Source organism: Perna viridis, chromosome 12 (assembly GCF_037379345.1).
Source record: "Perna viridis isolate PV_CMFRI_1.1 ecotype Kerala chromosome 12, ASM3737934v1, whole genome shotgun sequence".
Taxonomy (NCBI): domain Eukaryota; kingdom Metazoa; phylum Mollusca; class Bivalvia; order Mytilida; family Mytilidae; genus Perna; species Perna viridis.
In genome coordinates this window covers 26811433-26835703 of record NC_142456.1, presented here as the reverse complement: position 1 = coordinate 26835703, position 24271 = coordinate 26811433, and the positions used below count along the sequence as shown (strand labels likewise).

At 31.6% G+C, this 24271-nt stretch overlaps 1 protein-coding gene across 14 annotated transcripts in view; it reads right to left on the bottom strand.

Annotated features, from left to right (window-relative positions):
• The window catches only part of LOC148601868 (uncharacterized), a 73104-nt gene that overhangs the window by 13287 nt on the left and 35546 nt on the right, over positions 1-24271 (bottom strand). For 8 of the 14 annotated variants that reach the window (XM_088556770.1, XM_088556762.1, XM_088556768.1 and 5 more), the window contains 17 exons: positions 22670-23086; positions 21781-21894; positions 21155-21192; positions 20161-20632; positions 17344-17535; positions 14411-14542; positions 13571-13888; positions 12393-12462; positions 10766-10911; positions 9919-10071; positions 9288-9425; positions 7822-7839; positions 5954-6037; positions 4989-5096; positions 4342-4377; positions 1349-1506; positions 551-716 (listed from right to left, as the gene is read on the bottom strand). In XM_088556770.1, coding sequence (XP_088412896.1) covers positions 551-716; positions 1349-1506; positions 4342-4377; positions 4989-5096; positions 5954-6037; positions 7822-7839; positions 9288-9425; positions 9919-10071; positions 10766-10911; positions 12393-12462; positions 13571-13888; positions 14411-14542; positions 17344-17535; positions 20161-20632; positions 21155-21192; positions 21781-21894; positions 22670-23086 — 2760 coding nt within the window. Of the gene's footprint in view, positions 1-334; positions 359-550; positions 717-1348; positions 1507-4341; positions 4378-4988; positions 5097-5953; positions 6038-7821; positions 7840-9287; positions 9426-9918; positions 10072-10765; positions 10912-12392; positions 12463-13570; positions 13889-14410; positions 14543-17343; positions 17536-20160; positions 20633-21154; positions 21193-21780; positions 21895-22669; positions 23087-24271 lie in introns of all 14 variants that reach the window. The other 6 variants (XM_088556766.1, XM_088556773.1, XM_088556763.1 and 3 more) reach the window with 3 other exon arrangements.

The following is a 24271-nucleotide window of genomic DNA, read 5'->3' as shown; positions in this document are numbered from 1 at the left end:
TATTAAACAAGATTGCTGACGTTAAGTAAATCAAAGAATCTTGTATTCATGTTTCCTGATTTTTCTGTTTAATATAGAGTAAAAATAAGTTTCAGCTTAACTCTGCCCTGATATTTAAATATTTTGTTCAAAATTAAACTTTAATGTAGTTGTCCAATTTACCATTCAACATTAATCATGCCTTTCATCAATTTTTTTTACTTGGAAAATTTTTAATACCACTAGGCTTCCATATTCTGTCAGAAATACTGCAATCAGTGTCCAAGCCAAGAGATTTGTGGACTATATTTCATTATATAGTGATTTTAGAAATTAAAGTGTTTGCCCTTTTTACCTGAACAGATTTCGCTAAGTTAAACTGAAATTGTAATTCAGAAACATTAATCTGAGTAACATATTACATACTTTATGACCTTTCACCTTAAAAAAGCTCATGAATATTTAACACAGCTAATTATGTCAGTGGCTAAATCAACCCTCTTTCACCCTGAAATGCTTTCCTTCCCTGCTTAAATCATTCAACCTTAACTATTGCTAATAATAGATTTACCATTTCAATGGCTGTCTGGCTCCGGTCATGCATTTCTTCAAGTTTGGCTTCCAAATCAAGCATGGTGTGTTGTAGTTCACGGTTTTGTTCCATTACCTTCGTTTCTCGAGTTCTCAGCAGTGACACCTGGTGTTTAAGTTCTGTGACTGTCTGGTCCAACAGAGTTCTAAAAGGATGATATCAATTTATTATATCTTACATCACAATTAAATATCTTAAATGGAAACATGGAAGTGGGAGGTTTAGTGTGCTATAAGCCTGTTTTAACCCACCATTCATTTTGAAATGCTTGTACCAAGTAAGGACCATTGCATTTGTTTTCAAACTATCTGGTTTTTGCCATGAAATTGCCTTTTGTTATACAAACTTTCCTTTCAGACAAATTCCTTTTGACTACAGCCTATACTTTATTAGTTCGATAATTTTGTTATTACCCTTCATCAAGTTTTTTCTCAGTATAACTTTGAAAGCAAATATTGACTGGTGCTAGACCTTCCAATTTTTTAGATCTATTTAAAAGTTGTTGAACTGATACTTCTACAAAAAAAGGGAAAAATTGAGACATACAAGTCTTATTGTTATTATGTTTTCAATAGGATTTCACAAATGAAAATAGTATGGTTTTTGGTTTTTGTATGATTTTTCGAGAACATATTATTTCATGTATTTTAAATGCACAAAAAACATACATTTGCTATACTGGTTCTTAACTTATGTTTCCACATGTTTTTAAAACATATGAAAACATATGTTGCAATTATGCCTGTGTATTCACTGACTAAGTGGCAGTACAAATACCTTTGGAGTTTTTCTCCTTCCATTTGGTTCCGTAATTGCACAATTTGTTCCTTCTTCTCCTGTAGGTCATGCTTTAGATCCTCTGCCTGGTGGACGTGGTGTTCCACAGACTTGAACTTATAAGTCATGTCATTTAGTTCTTGTTGTAACTTTTCAGCCTTAAAAAAAATATATGGTGTCCATCATTTGCCCACAATAATCATGAGGTTTTTGAAAATAAAACCTTGCCAAATTAAAGTCCAGATATTTTACAAATAATTTCCAATCCTCTCAATCTGAAGACATGAAAAATACAGGCTGCGAAAATTTAATAATTTAATATCCTTATTCATAGAACACATTGTGAAATTTGGCACCTGCTACAGGGTAATAGAAACATCTTTCAATATCATGAGATATTGCCTATTAGGAGTAGGATATCATAGGGTACTATTCTTTTTTGGTATCAATTTTTGTGGTTTGTAAAAATTTTGTTAATTCACAGTATCTATTTTAAAATATCGCTAATAATTTAACTGAAACTTTTCATTTAGTTCAAAACTTACAACTGTAGTTTAACCAAACCATGAATACCATGAAAATTGGGAAAGTAATAGGATAATTAATTGGAAAGAGTGAATAACCAAAATATGATCACGAGTGCCGATGAACACCTAGATATGAACTAGTTCCATGCACGAGTTAAATCTTTAAACATTCTTGGCACAAGTGATCAAATTTTGGTTATCCACGATAACCAATTGATTATCTTATTCATTATATAGATTTCCTTCATTATTCATTGCTATTTTTAATATGAATTTTATATTTTGTGAACAGCGGATTGATACTAGTGTTGTTAAGTTTTGGCTGGAGAAAGTGCAAGATTGAAATTACCTAATTTATTTCACTGTGTGAATTATTGAAATTTATTACTCTGGGAACATTCGGTAATCACAGCTATCTATATAATAAATATTTGTTCAACCTTTGATGTTGTATGAAATTTAATAATATCAATCTTCAGCTAAAGAGATCAGTCATTTCATAAAATACATGTATACACTGTGCTTTTGAAAACTTTGGAAATGTGCAGAATATGGGAAAATAGATCAAACACATTTTAAAGAAAAAGCAAGGCAACTGAAGAAAACAATCCAATGAAGAAAAACTATGTATATTCCAAATTTTTTCTATAATTTAATAAAACCTGCTCCTGTAACCCCTGTAATCAGCAAAAATCCATCTAAAAAGACATCCCTTTGAAGTATATTGTATGTAAAATTAACCTGTGCATAATGGAAGCCTGTCTATAAAGGACACTTGTATATAACAATGCCTGTTAAAAGACCAGTTTTGCTCTTCCACATACGAGGTTACTGAAAACAAGATATGACTGTAATTTTTTATCCTCTCCTGATAGAATTTCAATTTGAAGGTAATTTTACACTTGACGGTATTTTAAGCATACTGTCACAATCTGCATCATAAAAATGATTACAAGCAGATATGAACATCGCAACCTGAAATATATGTACAATTTTACTAACAGCTTTTTTATATTCAAAAAAGGAAAAGAACCTTATGATGACCTTTTGCAAAATATATTACAGGGTCATGGCAGTTCAATACCACCTCATTAATTTGTTGTTAGGATTGAATTTCTGTTTTCTTTGGTAAAATAGCGAATGTTACATGGTGCTCAAATGTTACCCAGGATAAATTCAGTATGTAATAAAACATATCACTATTTGTGGGGGTTTTCCCAAATAAGAGCTTAAAATTTAAAAAATCAAAGAGCAGTATTGACCAGAATTCATACAACCCAAGATTCAAAAAGGTGATACAACAGAATTGGTTTGTCATTTTAAAACTCAGAAAATAACATGTAGATGAATTGGAAGGCCCCTGAAACAGTTTTCAAAAGTTGGCAGGTATGTAAAAAGTAAATAAAAAATTTTATCCATTGCACAAAGGGAAGATAGCAAATGAACAATTCCTAGCATTTGTACAACTTACTACAAAATGTATCTTCTTCTAAGTTAGAACTTCTCTTATGATCTAAAATTACCGTCAGATACAACATTATCTATTCATCATTTAACATACTGTACTGTAAAATTGACATCTAATGTTATCTTAACCCATTCTGACAGTTACTGTATGAATGTCTGGTCAAATGGAGAAAAACAGACTGATTTCTTGACATTCACAATTTTGAATAAATGAAAAACTAAATCTATTAACAGTGCACTATTTTATTGCTAATTTATGATGTAAGTTTACAGTTACTATTTTTGTGAATTTTTTTTCCTGAAGTTTAAACTATTTCATAATTTCCTATCTCAGCACAATATAGTGAGAAAGGAAATTATCGCTAGAAAATAAAAGACTATGTACTATTCAATGGCAAGTCGTAGCTTAAGAACTGATACACAAATATTTTTGGTCATATTCATTTCTTGATTCTTTGGCTTTCAAAGTGCCAGCTCAAGTCAGAAAATCAACCTCCTGAAGATGGTCAATAATAAACTATAATTTTGTTTTTTATCATTTGCCTGATCAGTATAACCAAAAGAGACAAAAGCAACTACACACACACTCTACAGAATGCCCTTGTCCTGACAAAGATAAGGTATAATAGATGAGTTTGAAATGTTTTCCAGTACAAATCTTCAATGAAAAGGGGATAAAAAATATACAGTAATAAAGAAATTAGTGGATATTGAATATCATGGTTTGTTAAAATTTTTTAAGACTTAAATGGATTATATTAAACAAAGATTTGAATTGAATTATTGATTTCATTTGTAATTCACAGTTTGACCTACCATAAGAACCTTGAAAAATTGTACTCCTCAAGAAATTGTCTTCCACAGTAGCAAAAGTACTAGCTAATTATAATAAAGTCTTCAATTCTAACACGGAGGTATAACTACAGTGAACACTACTACGACATGATGCAAAGTTGTGAATGAACGTGAGATAACTTGAATATTGCTACACTAACTTACACTTCTGATGGATTTATAAACTTTAATGCGCCAAGCCTTAAAGAATACATATAACGGTTAGTATGGGAAAGTAAGCAGAAATAGATGTAAATGTTTTAGTGTTGTATAGTAATTCTTTCAAAAATTTTAATAAATCAAAATGCTTTTCAGTGTAAAATGTTGACTGATGTTTTTACCCCCCCAAAAAAATCAATGTCTTAAAACATTACCCTAGGTCTACCTCCTTAATATGTAAATTATTCATGAAAAGACATTTTTTTAAACATACATCTCATTGCACTGCTTCTGAAACAAAAAAATATTAAATTCACAGATTGAATACCAATTTCCACTGTGAATGATGCTCTGTCATACCACTTAATTCACTACTTAATACGAAACGACTCTGAGTTTAAAAAATTTACATTGAAGAATAATGAAACAGTATCAAATCCTCCTCCTACCACCAAAAAAAACAAACAAACAAAAACAAAAAAACTTTACCAACTGTGTGACAGCCACTGTCGCCAAAAAAGAAATAATAGATACACACATATCAAAAAATGATACATTAATGAGATGATTGAGTAGAAAGAGAAATGCTCACTACTCTATAGACCTCTACTCTAAATTGACTCAATATATGCAGTCATGAGATTTTTACTCACCTTCCTGTCTGAGGACTCTGCTCGACTCTGGGCTGTCTTCAGACCAGCTTCTAGATTGGCTGTGGACTGTTGGACAATTGAGTTCTCTGCATACTTATTGTTGTATCTCTGAAAAATCAAAATGATATTACTATAAAAGGACTGGTCAAGGGTACAATGTATATCATTAGGATAATTAACTGACAAGGTAGAAGTACTGAAATCTGACAATGGGTGCCAAAAAATCATGAAGATTTCAAGAGTACGCAGAACCGTAGTTCCTAAGCATCTATTGATGTTCTCCAATTAAACTGTCATATTTTGGATATCATGATTACATATTAACTATTTTTACATGTGCATTTATTTCAAGTTACATGTGGGATTCCATTTTTATTTCAGTTTTTTTTTAAAAAGTTGAGTTTTTTTTTTTAAATTATTATGAATAAGTTCTGTATGAAAAAAAAAACAGAATGAGTATGTTTACATAGTACTAATGTCTAATTAAATATTTTAAAGAAGGTTAAACAGGTGGCCCCAATAAAACTAACTTGTGTAATATCATCATTGTGCATTAAATAGTTATTTGTTTACCTTTTTAAATTGGTTATTAGTTCATCTTTATCCAAAATCGCCATGTTGTTATAGTTAATATTCAATACTGATTGCCTCTTATTACAGTGTAATGTTTTTAAATTTTTGAATTTTGAAAATTACTAAGATAGTGTTTTTGAACATAAAAAAAAAACACGATACAATGTGCCATGGAGCAACACTGAGAACTAATTTTTGGAATGGACAGAAAAAGCAAGAAATAGTAAATGGGAAACATATTGTTTTTATACTATATAACTCTAACCATTTTTTTTTTGTAACTGCAAAAACTGATACTCGTGAATATGTTTACAAGACAGAATCCATGAACATTAGCAACGGTAAAAACTAATATGTTACCATTGATTATATCCAAATTTCATTGTACATACCCTCTCTAATTCATCCTCAAGGTTACGTTTCGTCATCTCTAAAGTTGCATTCTTCTCCATTAGACTTCGTACCTGACTCCACACCTGTTTACAAAATAAAAATTAATTTACAATTAACTGGAACTTGTTAAAATCTTGTCAATATCCATTTGATTTTTTAAATACCGGTAATTGGATTCTAAAAAGTATTACTATCACTTTGAATAGAAACAAGGAAAAAACAATTTAAATTCTTAATATTATATTCGTTTAAAATCATGGAAAAACTTTTATTTCTGAAAGAACATGAGTTAAGATGGTAATTTCTGCATACTCAAAATTTCCAAATTTTGGGAAAAAGCAAATGCTATTGATGAACTCAAAGCATCCATTGCTTATTTTACAACATATATGTGTTACATTCATTATAACTGTGTCTACATGTAGTTGTGCATGTATGGAGGATATAATGCTTATCAATAAATGTACATGCAATTTATTTTTATTAATAATTTTATTAATGATTGTTGTACAACAAAAAAACATTATATCTAACTGTTTTTGAACCATTCCGTCACCTAAGACAAAAAAAGAGAAAAATTAAAGGGTTAAAAACTTAGCAAATTATATGGACATAAGGGAGGTAACTAAATTTAAATGGGTTAAAAGATCTGAGGTAAAGAAAGCTGAAGCAATAAAAAAAATTACTTTTAGTTAAAAAAAAAAAAAAAAAAAAAACAGTCCAAATATAAAAGTAGCAATCGATGAATCAAGGCAGAGTACCATTAAAATTAAAAGGAGGATTTTTATCTTTCAAAAACAAAATGCTTAAAGGATGAAACAAGCATCAAAGAGTGAGTATGTAAGCAAAAATTGAAATAGAAAATAAAATAAAATAAAAAATTAAAAAATAAAAAAACAAAAAAAACAAAAAGAAAAAAACAAATAAGAAATCTACGAACGAACATTATAGAGGATAAGCCTATAACACAGGACAGCCATAATTTTACTAAGCAACAAAGAGCCAAAAATTGGAAACAAGCAAACTTGAAGTAAAAAACTCTGTACACAGAATCCAGATTTGATCATTTCAAAGTAAAAACATATGTCTCACAGGATAAAACAAAGTGTATAGCTACAGTGGCAAAAAAATGAAAATGGCAATGGTAGAATTTGAATGAAATGGAAAAAAATGCTATCTTCATCGATTTTTATAAACTGCTGATATTCGGATTTACTTTCCTTTTTTACAATCTTAAGATCATTTCTAACAAAACCCACTAGCAACATCAGCAAATTTCATGCTAAGAAAACAAAAAAAAAGACATTAACTTGCCAGAAAAGCATCTTATAAGCTGGCCTTCATCCATTACTAGAGCAATGACACAATAACAAAATATTTATATTTCACAGAAGTACAAAGACAATATTGTAATCTAATTAATTTTTTTCAAAGATTCCCAACTATTTAAAAAGATACTTATATGCTTTAGCAATAATTAACTAATACTTAGTTAGGCCAAAAATAATATATGTTTCCTGCTACCATAACTACCCTTGTTTTTTTGTGCCTATCTTAAACATTTGGCTTAAGCACGGTTAAAGACTGGATATCAGCATAACTATTTCACACATTATGCCATGCTTTATAAATTTCATAGTGTAAGAATCACAAATCTGCATTACAGATGTCTTAAGTTTCCAAAATGACAATTCAGCATTTTATAAATTTCTTTTTCAATGCAAACATACATTTATCATCATGGTTGCAATTCTGAATTGTGTCATTGCAACAAATCAACACTCATAGACTAAAACAAGTATAAATTATGACAATTCTACAAAGTACCCTTTCTCTAGAAAACAAAAAATAAACCATAAATAGTTACATCTCTAGCAGTTTGAGCCTGAAAAGAATTTCAAATTTCATTCCTTCGGAAATCACTATTAAATAGAAAAATCGTATTTTGTTTAAAAAATAATTAATGGATTATATGATGTTATTGGTGAATTGATGAAAAGGAATGATACCATGTTAATTGATTTTATTCAGACATTATAGCAGGATGAAAAGATTGCATTTGTTTGAAGAAGACTGTAAATATTTTGCTCCTAAACAAGGCTTTATCTAACCTATTTAAATTATCAACTAAGTTATATTTATTCTTTCAAAATTCAGAAGTTAGCTGTGCCATCATGACTAAGGATATTTGTAATTTTTTTTTACCTTCAGTTACCACAACTACCCCATAGTAATGAGGCAAGACTAACCTACTTAAATGGAGTAAGCACAAAATCATCAAAATTCGATATAAAATCTTATTCTGAGCACAACTTTGTATAGTATACTTCTGCATGTTCTGAAACCTTCCGTTGTCACAATAAAATTTTCAAAACATATGGCAATATAAAAGTATACATTAATATAAAAAACATAAGTTAAAAGGTAGGTACCAAAAAAACTTGAACTTATCTAAATTTACTTCATCACTGCCAAATAAATGAATAAAACCAAGTAGTAAATGAAATTGAGTAAATAGAGTTATTTCCCTTAAATAATATAGGTTAGTTCCCTTGTTGCTAGAGATGACTGTCCAATCAAATATAAATAAATGTGTAAACAACAATATAAAGAGTATACAGATGGTATAAAAAGGAAATGCTATTGGTATACATACATCTTCAGTCTAGAGTGACAAAGAAAAAATAAAAGACAGTTCTTAACAAGAGGCAGAGAAAATTAGAGATATTTATAGCAACTTCAAAAATCACAATGTAAATCTAAGGGGTAATATGAAGCTGTGCATAAGCACGCAGTTTGTATGTCCTCCTTTTTGGTATGTTAAGTCCCATAACTCTGACTCAACAAATTAAAAATGAATAAAAAAAAAAAAGGAAATCTTCAATGAATTTTAATATCATATAACAAAATTTAATTCCCCATAGCCCCTTTGAAAAATTGTATGTGCAGATTGACCAAATCATTGGTGTAATCTACTGATTGTTTTCTATTTTGTTCTAGAGAGTATAATTAGTTGTAATTGTATAAACCTTTCGATGTTGCAGATTTCTCGGGGTCATTTTTGAACAATGCTATAAACCCTTCTTTCTTGAAAATATAAGTGTATATTTCCTTACCTAATTGGTGTAACATTTTTTATACATGTAAACAATTCTAAGGGTAATGTATTTTAAAATTTAAACAGGTTTCATGTAGCCTATTTCTAGACCCAACTCATTATTCCTCCTTAACTTTTAATTTAAGAACTGAAAATGGATTATATATGAAGCACTTAAAAATTGAAAAATTTACATGTGAAAAACTAATGGTAGAAAAAATCTTATCACAGCCAACCTTGGTAATTTCTTGGTCCAGAGCAGTATTCCGGTTTTCTAAATCAGTCCTTATTTTAACCTCTGTCTGTAACTGAGATTCATATCTCTCAGCTGTTGATTTGGCACGATTGGCATCTTGTTCTTTACTTGACAAGTCCTGTTAAAATTTTGTATATATGCACATATATATGATAATTTTATTAATCTGACACTTAAATGTAGAATTTGAAACTTCATGAAAGCAAAGAGTAAGATTTTGGAATCTCAGATGATAAGACAATCTGCATAGGTGTTTTTATTTCCACATTATTTAATGTTTACTAGTACTGCCCAAAACTTCTGATTTCATTCACAGCCAGCAATAAAATTAAAATGAATTAACACAAAGACATGTGGTAGAGCCAGTGAACCATTAAACTATTGTTTAATCTTAGTTGGCTTCATGAAAAAATTACTGCACTGGAGTAAAGCTCATTTTATAATTCATTTTTTCGATGAAAGCCTATTTGAATCAAAATTTATCAATTTCAAGGCACAAAAATCTGTTGCTAAAGGCTCATAGAGAGTCCTAAATGTCACTGACTTTCCTGTGCTAGTATGGAAAAAGTCAACACTTAGTAATAATTGAACTTGTACTTGCCAACACTTACATTGGTTTTTTCCCTGAGTTGAGTCCTGAGTTCCTTGCTCTCTTTATTGGCAATATCTACCCTCTCCTGAAAGTTATCTATCTCCTTCCTCTGGTACTGTTTCACTTCAGCTAGCTCTGTCTCCAGTCTAGCAATGGTGCTCTCATACTTGGCCTATAGAAGGAAAGATATGAACACCACTTATATTTGGCCTACACCACTCATACTTGGCAAACAGAAGGAAAGATATGTACATCACTCATATTGGGCCTGCAGAAGGAAAGATATGTACACCACTCATACTTGGCCTACAGAAGGAAAGATATGTACACCACTTATATTTGGCCTACACCACTCATAATTGGCCAACAGAAGGAAAGATATGTACACCATTCATACTTGGCAAATAGAAGGAAAGATATGTACCACTCATTCTTGGCCAACAGAAGGAAAGATATGTACACCACTCATACTTGAACAACTATTGCTTGCAATTGTTTATTTTGTTTATACACCTTCTCAATAATATCTGAATGAAGTTGCTCTCACCAACTTATGCTGAATATTTTGTCTTTACTGTGGAATAGTCTTAGAGCATGCCCATGTTTACATATTTATAAATATACATTGTACATGTACTTTCACAATGAAAATATTTTTTTTTACCACAAGATCCATCTAGGGATCAACAATCAAACAGTTAAGACTAAATTAGTGTAGTTGCTAAGAATTTTAAGTAGAACATGCCTATAAATTGCAATATGATGTACCATTCATGTTGTGTGGTCAATTTCAATTGAAATAAAGGAAAATAAGTCAGACATCTGTCAACTATTTCAAGGGAAAATTTTATCAACCATAATCTTACAGCATTGCCAATAGCATCAGCCTCTAATTTCATTATATGTGTTTGTTTTTTCTGTAGGTCATCACGGAGTTGTCTAACTTGTTGTGTAGCTTCCTCCATGTCATGTTCCATCTGGTTCAAATGGCGATGGTTTTGGTAGTTTTTATCTATACAATAAAAAATAATATATTTTGTTTATATTATTGATCAATGAACATTCATTAACAGAAACATGTATTTTGGGGCATTTCTTAAATATTTCGTTGATAAACCTGCTTTACACTTGACTCGACTCCTGTATTTTAACATGATTACTCAAAAAAGTAATATTTGCCCCCTATTACTAATTTGTCTGACTAGGACCAAAAGTTTGCATTTAATATCCTATCTACACTGCATGAAAACATGCACAACCGATTATCATACTCAGTAAAAAAAATTGAGTTGTCTGTCATTTGGCACTTTTGTCAGTAATCATCATAAAAATTAAAGTTGACAAATCAAATTTGTCTTGGATGAAAACATGTTTCATTTCCTTTTCAGAAACAATAAGATTTATCATAACCAAGATTGATAACATTTGTGAAACCCGAATGCACAGTGTGATCTGAATTCCCATTGCACTAATTCCAATAGTGTCTGGAGCGTCTAATGATTATAATATGTTTTCTAAACCGGGAATGGCTCTGACAAGAAACAATCAGAAATCCCTAAATAATGTTTACAACAAGACTGTATATTCTATCTGTAATTTGTTAAAAAATAACAGATAATCATATATGTTGGCATCTATGGATTATAGACAAAAGACAAAGAAGTCAGATGCTATGTTGTGCTAAGTATATCCTGAATAGAAAAAAGCAAACATGAAATTAATTTGCTTATTTTCAATTAGATGGACTTAAAAAAAGCTCTCTGATTGGTTGCTTCTCTTTGAGCAAACTAGGTTACTTTGTATAACCTGGCTTGGTACAATAACATCATTAAGGTCCATTGGTCTAAACTTCATGATTCAAATAATAAAAAACAAAACAAAAAAATAACACTTTGATAATGAATCAATTAGTAATATTTCTACTGTCACCAATTAGAATTTAAATTATAAGGAATGTATCTTATTTTTGAACAGGTTTAATATACTCAATAGCCCGATTTTCGCCAGTTTACATATTTTAATAAGAAGTTAGGCTGAACCTATGAGGGACGGAGATATTTGTACACTACTCAAATAACATTTGGTTTCATTGATAATTCACCACTTTGATGTTATATCACTGATGTCTCGACCAACAGGAATCTCTGAGACCCCTACAACCCATGCTGTGCACCTGCATTCAAGTTCAAACAATCACATCCTAACTGCTGACGTCACTTCCTAAAACTTCACTTCTAACAGAAAGATTTTGAGCCATTCCATCATGTTTTGACAGAAAATCTATATATGTAGGTCATTATTGACAATCTGTCCCTATAAATTGCTAAACCGTTTATAAATGAATACTGCCCCAAAGCAGATTATTTTGTATAACCTGTTGAAAACTTAGAAAATTTCCTTAATTATATACACAATAATGCTAATATGCTTTGATGACAGAACCAACAAAAATCAATAACCCTGAAATTGAATACAGATTTTAATTGACTGTACCTGTATTTCTCTGTCTCTCTCTTTTGTACTGTTCCTCTGAATGTTTAACCTGGGTTATAGTATCAGAGAGCTAAAAATATATAATCATGTAATAGCAAGATGTAAATCAATGTTCAAAAAAATGGTCCAGGTCCAGTAATGGAAGATCAGTAACATGAGTTATTAACTTCAACTTATTGGAATAAGGTAATATTATATGAAATACAATAAATTTGATCTAGGTATCTTATGAAATAGTTGTGTGACAAAAGCACAGTGAAACCGTATAGCCAATACAGTTTAGTTTAGGTTAAGCCATGTTATCATGCAAAAGTACATGTATGATGAGTAAATTTTCACAACATTCATGGTTTACAATAGTTTTTTTTATCATGTTTATATACACAGTTCTCCCTTTTTTCACAAGTTGTCCATTTTGTCTTATTTTGAATTTATCTTCTTCAGAAATTAATCAATTCTTTGTAATTTGTATATAGAATGAGGAAAGATGCCAATACAAAAAATGTAAAATAAACAGCTGGGTGCTTGAAAAACTTGTAAATAGAAAACAATGAATAAAAGGGAGTTCCTTTCATGATAACACACACTGCACTAATATCAATATGGAATAAGAATCGCCTATATAAGAAAGCATCATGAGCTTGAACAGACTTGATATTTCATTTTTGTCCTTATGAACAGCTCCTGCCATATTCCATAAGGGAGTCTGATGTTTTGTTAAAATTTATCTTCCCATGGTTCATAACTTGTACAAATTCTGGAAATATAATAGGCCACTACAGATTGCAGCAACATTTTACAAATAATGCCAAAGATTTGTTTACAGGACCCCTTTGTCAGTGAGATGCATTATTGTTGGTAGACTATTACTGAATAATACTCAAGCATTGCTGCTGACAGAGCAGGACATGCTAACCCTATCCAGGGCACCTGTCACTCCAGGTTTTTTTTTTTTATAGGAGTTCATATTGCTAGTGTTTAGCTTTTTTTGCCATGTCTTGTTTTCCTTTTCTTCAGTTTGTAAGTATAATCTATTTTACTCAGTTCACTACTTGAATTCAGATGGATGGATGGAATGACAAATGGACAAACAGATATGATGATTCCAACATACCACCCACTCATTGAGTGTTGAGTGGGGTTATGAAAATATGAGTCCCTAGACAACAAATTTATACCTTGGCTGCTAGCTCCCTGTTGTCTATTTCCAACTGCTTGGTTAAATCCTCTAATGAATTAATCCTATCTACATGTCTCTGTCTTTCTTCCCCATTGTATTTTGACGAAATCCTTAAATGCTCCAATTCCCGTAACGCGGAAGAAAGTTCACGGCGCACAGATTCTAATTCTCCTATTGTCTTTTCATGAGTGTGAAGTGTCTCTTTTAAAGATCGGTTTTCACGTTCAACTACAAGTTTGTCTTTATTTGTTTGATCAAGTTTTGTATTTGTCTCTTGTAATCTGGTTTTCATTGTTTCTATCTGTTTCTCTAGATTCTGAAAAAAATGATAACAAAAGATGCTGAAGAAAAACAAGTTACTTAGAAGGTTTTCATTAGCAAGAACTCACAATCATCATCATAACCAGCTATATCTATTTATTAATTTTCTCAATACAGCCATAGTAATAAAGCATAAATGGTACATCACTGCTGTTTAAATTTACACACACAGAAAAAATCAATCTGTAAGTGATAGCTCACGACAATACCCCTGCTTTCCATCACAATTTAAGGAAAAAATCCATGTTTTTTTGGCAAACAGGAAGTATATGTCATATGAATACAAAAACGCATCCCTTGATACAATAGTATAAGATGTCGGGAACCTGTGATTAATAGTAGCCAGGGTATGATTAAAATATTCGATTCTAAATGATGCTTATGAATTTAATAAAAATTGAAGTATTTACAAATTCAACACAGTAACAATACAATGTCACAACTCTGATTTTATGTTTAGGAAAAATATAAATGTATTTCTTCTTCTTTGTAAAGTATGCATGAATTATTTACTTACGTCTATTTTTTGAGTTTCTATTCTACGAGGTGTGGAAGCCATTTCCGCAGCCTGAGTATGAACACTTTGGTGTTTTTCAGCAGATAAAGTCTCTTCTAGTTGAATTGCTTTAGCTTTGGCCTCTAGCAATTCCTTAAAAACAAAAACAAATATAAAAACAAAACTGTACAATGCAATTTTAGTATACACTGATGTAAATGTATACGATATATAAGCTCAACTAGAAAAATCCCATATCGGTAAGGATAACCTTTGAAAATTTCAGTGATGTGAATGTCCAATGTAGAGGTACAGGGGTGTTCAACCCCTTCCCACAATATACTTTATGTGCAAGTATTAAGCCAGGAACCAGTAGTCCAGTGGTTGTCATTATATTTTATGTTCATTGTTTTTCATTTTAGTTTTTTCTAATAAATTACTTCAATTTTGTCTTTTATGAATACTTTGTTGCTTGGCTTTTGTTGGAAGACTGTCTCATTGGCAATTATAACACATCTCCTATTTTGATATTCAACATATTCAAAGTTAATTTGTGGTTCTCAAGCAATTTTCTAGAGAAAACTAATGAAGGGGAAAGCAATACTTCTCATCTTTTCATGACCTCGTAATGATGATGGTGCTATTTAACACTGTTCATAATACTAAAAATTTTGAAGGAGATCTTGTTTTGTTTTGTCTTCTCATTTATATTGATATGGTAGTTAAATGGGTAATGAGGCATAACTCAAAAGTGATAAGAGAGAGACTGAGAACCAAATAAATATTTTTAGTTGGCCTTAACTTATTTTTAGTTTGCCTTTACAAACTAATTGGAGCTCCACAATGGTCCCAAGTTGAAAGAGATACGATGTTTTCTGTATCCATCACAAGAGTTAAATCTGAATTCGACATTTTCATAGTTCATTTTATTGTTGTATTTTCCCACCACAGTACCAGGTTAGGGAGAAAGTTGAGTGCTCACAGACCACATACTTTATGTGCCTGTCAAAAGCCAGGAAATTGTAGTCTTAAGGTTGTCATTGTTTTTAAGTTTTTTTGTATAGATTAGGTTGAATTTCATATTATATGAATAGTTTCATTTATTTTGGGGTCTTTTACAGCTTGCTTTATGGTATGGGTTTTGTCCATCATTGAAGACTTGCTTGGCATGACTATCTAATTGGCTATCATACCACGTCTCCTATTTTTATATTCAGTAAAATTTGAATTAGTGGATAGACAAAGTGTAAACAGTCAGGGTACTGCAATGTAATTTCAACCTGAGAACCACCCAGTAGACCTCACTGTTACACCAAAACATACTGTAGCATGAAGTATATAAGTATGATTACATGTAGGTCACAGAACAAAACAGGTATTACTAAATATAAAAAAAAATAAAAAAATGTAATTTCAAATGTTTAGAACCAATATGAAAATTCAAAAACACATAGACACATGATTTCCAAATTGTAGGAAAACCATATATTTTTATACATAAAGTCCTAACTACAGTATCATTTCTTTTTCATGAATAAATCAGTGATTCTGGAAATTACATGTACATGTATGTTTTTCATGGTGGTCCTAAATATATGAATAACATGACATGCACATGTACATGCTTTTTTCATGTGTTTTTATACATACATTGAAAAACATACATGTACTGTATGTTGCAATGTTACCTGTGTAGTAATACCTGTTTTTTTTCTATGACCAAACCATCCACTATAGTCAGTAACTTAATACCCTATTATACATATTATAAAGTTTTGTTCTTTTCTCAGTTATTATGCAGTAGCAGATCCTGGGAAGGGCTCACCACAAAAACATTTTGTCTGATATTTTCTTTCTTGTGCAAAATATGGACTAAAATGAGCAAATGATTGCCTGGAACTTTCACTTTAAAAACAAAAGGCTCCCAGAAGCCTGAATCGCTCACTTTCTTGAATTTTGTCTTTCAAAGGTAATAAATTAAACAAGAAGTTGTCCAACAATTTTGACTCAAGAAGTCTTTGGTAGGACTTATCACAAGATCTTTTCAACAATTGAAAGTTTCTTTTAATATATCATAGTTTTCAAGATATTGACTGAAAACTATTTAAAAAAGCCATTTTTCCCCTTTCAAGGGCAATAACTCTAACAAGGAGTCTGAAGACTTTTGTAGTCCTAATAATATGGATCATTTTAACTATTGAAAGAATTTGGATAAACCTAACAGTTTTGAAGATATATGAGAAAAACTACTGTCTGACCCCTATGTTCTATTTTTAGTAATGTCGGCCATGTTTTTTGATGAATCAAAAATCCCCACAACATTTCTATGCAGGATACCCCAAGGAACATTCATACCAAGTCTGGTTTCAATTGGTCAAGTAGTTCAGAATAGAAGACTTTTGAAAGAAATAACATTAAAAATAGCAAAAAAATCGTTGAAAAAGGGCAATAACAACTCAAACATGTCTAACAGATTAAAACCAAAATTTGACCAGAGATAGCTTTCATCATGCTGAACACTTTTACCTTGTCAGAATTCAGCTAAACCTAAGGGTTTAGGACATATATGTAAAAAAAACTACTGTCTGACCCCTATGTTCTATTTTTAGTAATGGTGGCCATGTTTTTTGACTAATCAAAAATCCCCACATCAGTTCTATGCAGGATACCCCAAGGAACATTCATACCAAGTTTGGTTCTAATTAGTCAAGTAGTTTCAGAAAAGAAGAGTTTTGTATAATTGTTCACGACGATGACGACGGATGCCAAGTGATGGCAATAGCTCATATGGCCTTTGGCCAGATGAGCTAAAAATTCTAGATCAGCACCCTCCCTTTTAAAATTTCTGGATATGCCTGTTATACACAACTTTTAAGACTTGATTCAAAACCAAAACTTCCCACCTTTTGGAGTTTTTCTTCACAAGCCTGTTCTCTATTATCCATAATACCAACCTTTTGGAGTTGTTCTTTACAAGACTTCAACTCCTCTTCATGTTTCTGTTGAACAGATTTCAATTCTTTTTCGTGTTTTTCCTGCAGTGATCGTACTTCAGAATCATTGTCTTCCTGAATGGCTTGTAGCTCATCCTGGGCATTAAACAAATCATCTTGAAGTTCTTTCACTCTCGATTCTAAAGAATTGACCTACAACAAAGAAGAGCCACATGACCATTTTATACATTGTGTGTATTTTGACATGAATAGTTATTGCAGAAAGTGTTGACAGTAAAGCTCCTTATATAACAACCCTATCTATTCAAGTAGCAGTCTTGATAAAAATCAGGCAGCTGATTAATTCATGTCAAAAACTCACCAAAATATATTTATATTTCAAATTCTGAAATAGTTACAGACCACATAACCACTCTTAGTTTGTCATTTGGTTTTTGCAATTTTGAAACAAAAATTACACAGATTGTGTATAAAATTGGCACTAAGCAAGTGCTACTGTTCTTGACTTGGCTACATCGGGTTGATTTTAGTGGGAGAAGAATGTACTGTTTTCTCAAAAATACAGATTTGAATACAGAAAGGACATTTGTGAAATAAAAATATAGCAAATGTAGACTGAAAAAGCATCATTTATTTGTTGGTTTTTTTCTGCACCATGAATAACCTCAACCAAAGGCAATGTCTGAATTCTATATTGATTGGTACTTAAGGAATTAAAATGGATTTACTAGTACATGTATATACATACAGTCACTTACTGGTTTCCTATTTTCCTTCAGTTTCTAGGCCTAATTAATATATTATTATTTTTATTTCAAGCCGATGTAGTTTTATTGCCTCAACAGGTTCATTATAAATATATACAAAAAGTTCATATATAAAAAGTTAACTTTGATGATCTAACAAGACAACTCAAGCAGACAGACCAACAGACACAAAACTCTGCATACCCCTGTCGTAGCCAGCAGAGTACAATAAAACTTACCAGTTAATTTGTAGGTGGTAAAGTTATGCTTACTTTCATAAGTGTCAGTGTTTGTAAGAATCAGACAAAGGGTGAATCATGGTACGAAAAAATCCACCACTTCAAAAATTTTATTTGACTATTTGCACTATCAGAATCAACGAAAAAAAAAGACGAAATTTTCTATATCACTTTGATAAATTGAGTTAAGATTTCATTCAAATGCACTGAAAATGAACATTTCAAGGGCAGATACATATAACTCTGCCAAAAACCTAATTCCTACAGACACTGTGAAGTCAGCCTCATATCTTCAGCTACACTTAGAAATCGATGGAAAAGGAAAACTATTGACCAAACCTTACGACAAACGTGATGACTTTTCATTCAGAATTGCCAACTTTCCTTTCATCTGTGGCAACATCCCTTCGGCTCCTGCAAATGGAGTGTTCATATCACAACTCATACGTTATGCCAGGCTTCTGGAAAGGGTTATGTTGCTACAAGATTGAAGTCATCACTACAGAAGTTTTATGGTCGTCATCATGAACTATACTATACTATGTGTCACATAAATAACATACTGTTAAAATTTGAATAAAAATATTTTCTACGACTTTATTGACACCTACCGTCGTTTAAATTGTCTTAAATGACTTGCTCATTCCTTAGCCAGACGGCTTCTCCCTAAACAAGTCGCTTATTAGCTTAAATCGTGCGTAACAAATCCTTACGGGAAAATCCCATACTAATATCCGCCATGTTGGTTTCTACGGGACAATTTGTTTACATACAAAGTTCGTAAGTTCCCGTCGAACTCCGGTGACAATCGTCTGCTTGATCAACTTCTCGGTATTGTACGTTGTTCGCGTAAAATAAATCCGAGATATCCGAAATAACGCCGAAATGCATTCTGGGTTCTTCGGTTTTTGGACAAACCATTTAAACGTAAACAACATCTCCTAGCAACCCGATCACTGTAAACATGGCCGACTTTTTACAATGTAAATATTGGCACCGAGAATTAAAATCTGACCGGAATTTAACGATTCAATGTTTAGGGAGAAGCCGTTTGGCTAAAGGAATGAGCAATTCATTTAAGACAATTTAAACGACGGTAGGTGTCAATAAAGTCGTAGAAAATATTTTTATTCAAATTTTAACAGTATGTTATTTATGTGACACCGAGTATAGTGGATCGTTATGATGTATCCATCAGCACCATGAAAACTGATTTATTCAACAGGTCATAGTTTGCCTTTCCTCGTTTCTCTACCCTGGACTTGACTTTTTATGAGCAACTCGGCGGGTGTTTCTAGAAAAGCAGAGGACGCTTACCCTACCGGTGCACCTGTTCCATGCTCCCAGTTTTTAGTGGAGTCCGAGTTGCTCATTTACTTTTGTTACTTTGTATGTATGATTTTAGTTACTTTATGTTCTTTGTTGTGTGTGTCTGTTTTCCATGTCTGGTCTTTGTCCCTGGATTACATTCTTTTGATTACCGTTATAACCTTGGTTCCCTTGATTACTCTTTCCTAACATTCTATTGAAAAATTTCTATGCAAATCCAGTGATGCAGAGATCAAATAATGTTTGTCTCAAATAGAGAAAACATCCTTGAGTGAAATTATATTGTCAGATCAGTGGGGTTTTGATATGCATCATGTTTCTGATTATATTGTCAGATCAGTGGGGTTTTGATATGCCTGTTTCTGATTTTTCCCATTTTACCTGATTCTTACAAAAGCTTACACTTAAAATGCTTAAATGTCTTTCAGACCACTGTCAAAACAATTGCTTATGGGTAGACAAACACAAGACAAATCAATGAGCACCATTAACTGCTGGTTTACCTTATTCAACAACTGCTGTTGCATATTTTCATGCTCAGTTTTAGAATCCTCATAAATTTCATCTAATTCTTGAATTGTCTTTTCTAATTTAGATTTTCCTTTTTGTTCACTTTCTAACTGAAATCTTGTATCCTCTAATTCAGTTCTTAAGGCTTCAAGATCATCTAATTCACGCTCTAAATCCTCAATTTGTTTTTCTCGATCCTGTAGTTTTTTCTCCATATTCCCTTTCACAGCTAGTTGATGTTCTAAATCCTTTACACACACTTCTAAACGTTTCAGTTCTAAAGCTTTTGTTTCAAATACACTGTTGCTTTGAGAATTATTGTCCACCTGTTGTTGTAAGCTTAGAACTTTGACCTGAAGATCAGAACACTTTTTCACTTCCTGGTCATGAGATGCTTTTGATTTTTGGAGTTCTGTTATTGTTAATTGTAATTTTGCCATTAAATCTTGAGTATCTTTTTCTTGTCTGAAACAAAAATAAAACATGTTTAATGTCAAAGTAAAGAAACTGTACAATTAAAAAAATATGATAATAAAGACTTGCACTATTCATTATAATGTATTCCAGTATACATGTACCTTCAAAATTATTTATCGGTATTTTGAAATTTAAAATTTAATTCGGTGATCATAGAATCATCAACCTAAGTTAATGTCACCAAAAAATATGTTGCAACATTTTGGTGAGAAAGTCCTGTAATGAATGAACACAAGATGTTGCAAGCTACATCATGCTACAAACCCAGACTCAACAGTTTAAGGTAAACAGGAAGTACATAAGCGAGGAACTTTGAAAGGGGACTGTAAAAGTCATCATGCCAAAGTAATGTACAAAATATCTAGGAAATAGAAACTGCGAAATCTGTAACAGAAATGTGCAACAAACATACAGACTGACAAGGTGATAGATTAAAATCTCCATTGGTTTTGATGAACAAATCAACTATAATAAATGAATACAATACAGTTTTCTACCTCGTATACTTACTTATGTCTGAGTTCTACATTTGATTTCTCCAATTCTTCCTACAATATAAATTCATAATAATGAATTCTTCATTCAAACTAAATCACTATGATTAATTGATAAGAAACTCATATACCAGGGAAATCATCCTTAGTTTTTATCACATCTATTTTTTATCAAGTAAGTCCACAGGTCCTAATCAATGAACCTCTTTTCATGACAACTTTATGAAATCATTCATTAATATAAGCCTCAAGTCCTTTTTTAAACCGTCAAAAATTAATATATTTTCTTATTCATAGTTAAACCAATATGTGGGGTTCAAACTTAAAAAAAAATAGGGTATTAATGGAACATTAAGTGATATCTGCCACATAATGATGAAAAAGGGGATGGCAACATTTTGGACTTTGGTGAAGAATAAATTTGACTTCAGTCTTGCATTTTATAGTATTACCAACTGTGCAAAGTTTTTAAACAATTCATTGATCTGTTCTCAAGTTTTCATCTGGAAACAGATGAAAGGCAAGCAACTTTTAAGGAATGTATAACAGATATTTTGCCACTTACAAGACTTAGTTTGATGGGGTATAAAAATCAGAGACATAATTTTTGTTTAAACCTTGTTAAAAGGTGACATTTAATACCATTTTCTCCTGAAGTTGTTTTTCCTGCTCATTTTTCACCTGTATTTCATCCTTCAGTGTTCCTGCTTCTTTCTGGTATTTCTGAACTTGCTCTCTCAAATGTCCGACTATAATCTGTAAATAAGGCAACACTTTGCTAATAGTAACAATTCTCCTAAGTCCTTTCAATAAACTTTACCCCATTTGAAATGAAAGCTACTGTTAAAGTACTATTATTCATAGTGTACCACTTGTCTTGGTTTTTAGGTTGTGTTAACCACAGAATTTGGTTCCCAACGAAAAGGAAATTTCCCATTCATTTGTTAGGTAAAATTGTCAAATCCATGAATTAAAGAATCCACAAACTGATAATTATTCCTTACACCAAGAAAATAGGTACCCACGAATAAAATTACTTTCACAGCAAGATGACTAATGTTGTTAAGGAAGACATGTCACAATATTTGAAGACACCAGTATAGGGTATGTAAGTCTGGTCACCTGACCCCGTGATTCAAGAGAATGGGTCCTAGTCTACCATTCAAAGGCATGGATATTTGTCATTTAGAGAGCATTAAGTTCAGTGTAAAATAATACCGATGATAAGCAACTATTGTTAAATTTGAAGATATAATTTTTTTATGTTACCATGACACTTGTCTAAATAGAAACCAGAATAATCCCAAAACTGGTCTTAACCAGACATCTTTCAAGTACCTTTATTTCAATGTAAATATATTTTTAACCTTAATAAACTGAAAACCAAACTAAAGTGCAATAGGGTCAGGTAAGATAATTTTCAGTGTAACATAGGGAGGTTAATTTCCCATGGAAGAATTTTGTTTAAATTTAACAGCAATTGCAACAAATTGTTTGGAAATATTTATATAAAAATATCCTATTATCTTACATCCTGTTTAGCTTGTTCTTGTCCCTCACTTTTAACTCGCTCCAACTCTCTGCTCATAACTTCCATTTTATTCAACAAGTCTTTATTTTCCTTGGATAGTTTTTCCGTACTTCCTGTTAACTCTTCTTTCGTATTTTGCAATTCTTCCAATTCTAATGTGGCAGAATCCAATAACTTCATTGTCATATTTAATTCTTCTTGCTGCTCTGCATATTTCATTTCTGAAGATTTTGACTTTTCAATTTCACGTTTTAAAGTGTCTAGTTCAGAAGAGAGTTGAACCTCAGTCTTTGTAAGGGTTAATGTTTTGTTTGATAACTCATCTTTTTCAGAGGTGAGATCATATAAGTCTTGTTTCACTTGCTCAAGCTCATCAGATAGACTTTTCTTCTCTTTCGTTAGAACATCAATGACATCCTAAAATACAAATACATATTTTGTATCAGTCAATGTATTGGTTAGAACATCAATGACATCCTAAAATACAAATACATATTTTGTATCAGTCAATGTATTGGTTAGAACATCAATGACATCCTAAAATACAAATACATATTTTGTATCAGTCAATGTATTGGTTAGAACATCAATGACATCCTAAAATACAAATACATATTTTGTATCAGTCAATGTATTGGTTAGAACATCAATGACATCCTAAAATACAAATACATATTTTGTATCAGTCAATGTATTGTGTTTGCTCACAGAAGCAACAGCCCACAAGTTGGCATGTCAACCCACTGGGAGACATTTATCTGACTTTCAGCCAACCAGTCTTACTCTATCCCCTGGCCTGTTGGAGATGTAGTGACTACCTATTTTAAAGTATTTGGTGTGACTCGACCAGGATCAAATCCATAACCTTACAAAATCCAGGTAAGAATGCTACCCTTAGACCACCAAGATGGTTCACAATAAAAAATTTTTCTTGATCCTTGGAAAGCCAAAAATCAAAAAAAGAAAGCTCAACACAACCAAACAAAATGCTAGTGTGTTTATGTCATTTACACACTACCTCATCTCTCGCTACACAATTTCAACAATATATTGTCCTGTGCCAACAATGTTCCAATGATTTTTTAACTCTTGGTCTTTTCAAAAAAAAAGTTCCATGCACACAATACGTGCACAAGTTAAATCTTAATGTGTTCTACGCACTAGTGATCATACTTTGGTTATGTACACACGATAACCAATTGATTATTTCTATTCTTTTTATAGATTTTCTCTATAATTCATCACTATTTTCAACACAACTTTTTTCATTTTGTGAATGACGGATTGATATTTACCAAGTTTATTTCACAGTATGACCTAGAAATCTGAATGACTGTTCACTAGTGATACCTCTGCTTTCAATCACAATACACAAAGTACTTGGTAAGCAGAAAGTTAATGTCAAATTTTTCTGAAAATGGATTCCACATAATGGCATACCTACAGAAAGAATGTGTTAAAGTTTCAAGCCAATGTGATGAGTAGTTGCTAAGGAAAGTGTGAGGAAATTTTCATCTTGCAAAAACATAGTCAACAAATAAACAAAGTCCTTGGTAAACAGGAAGCTGTTGACAATTTTTTTCTGAAAATGAATCCCATCAT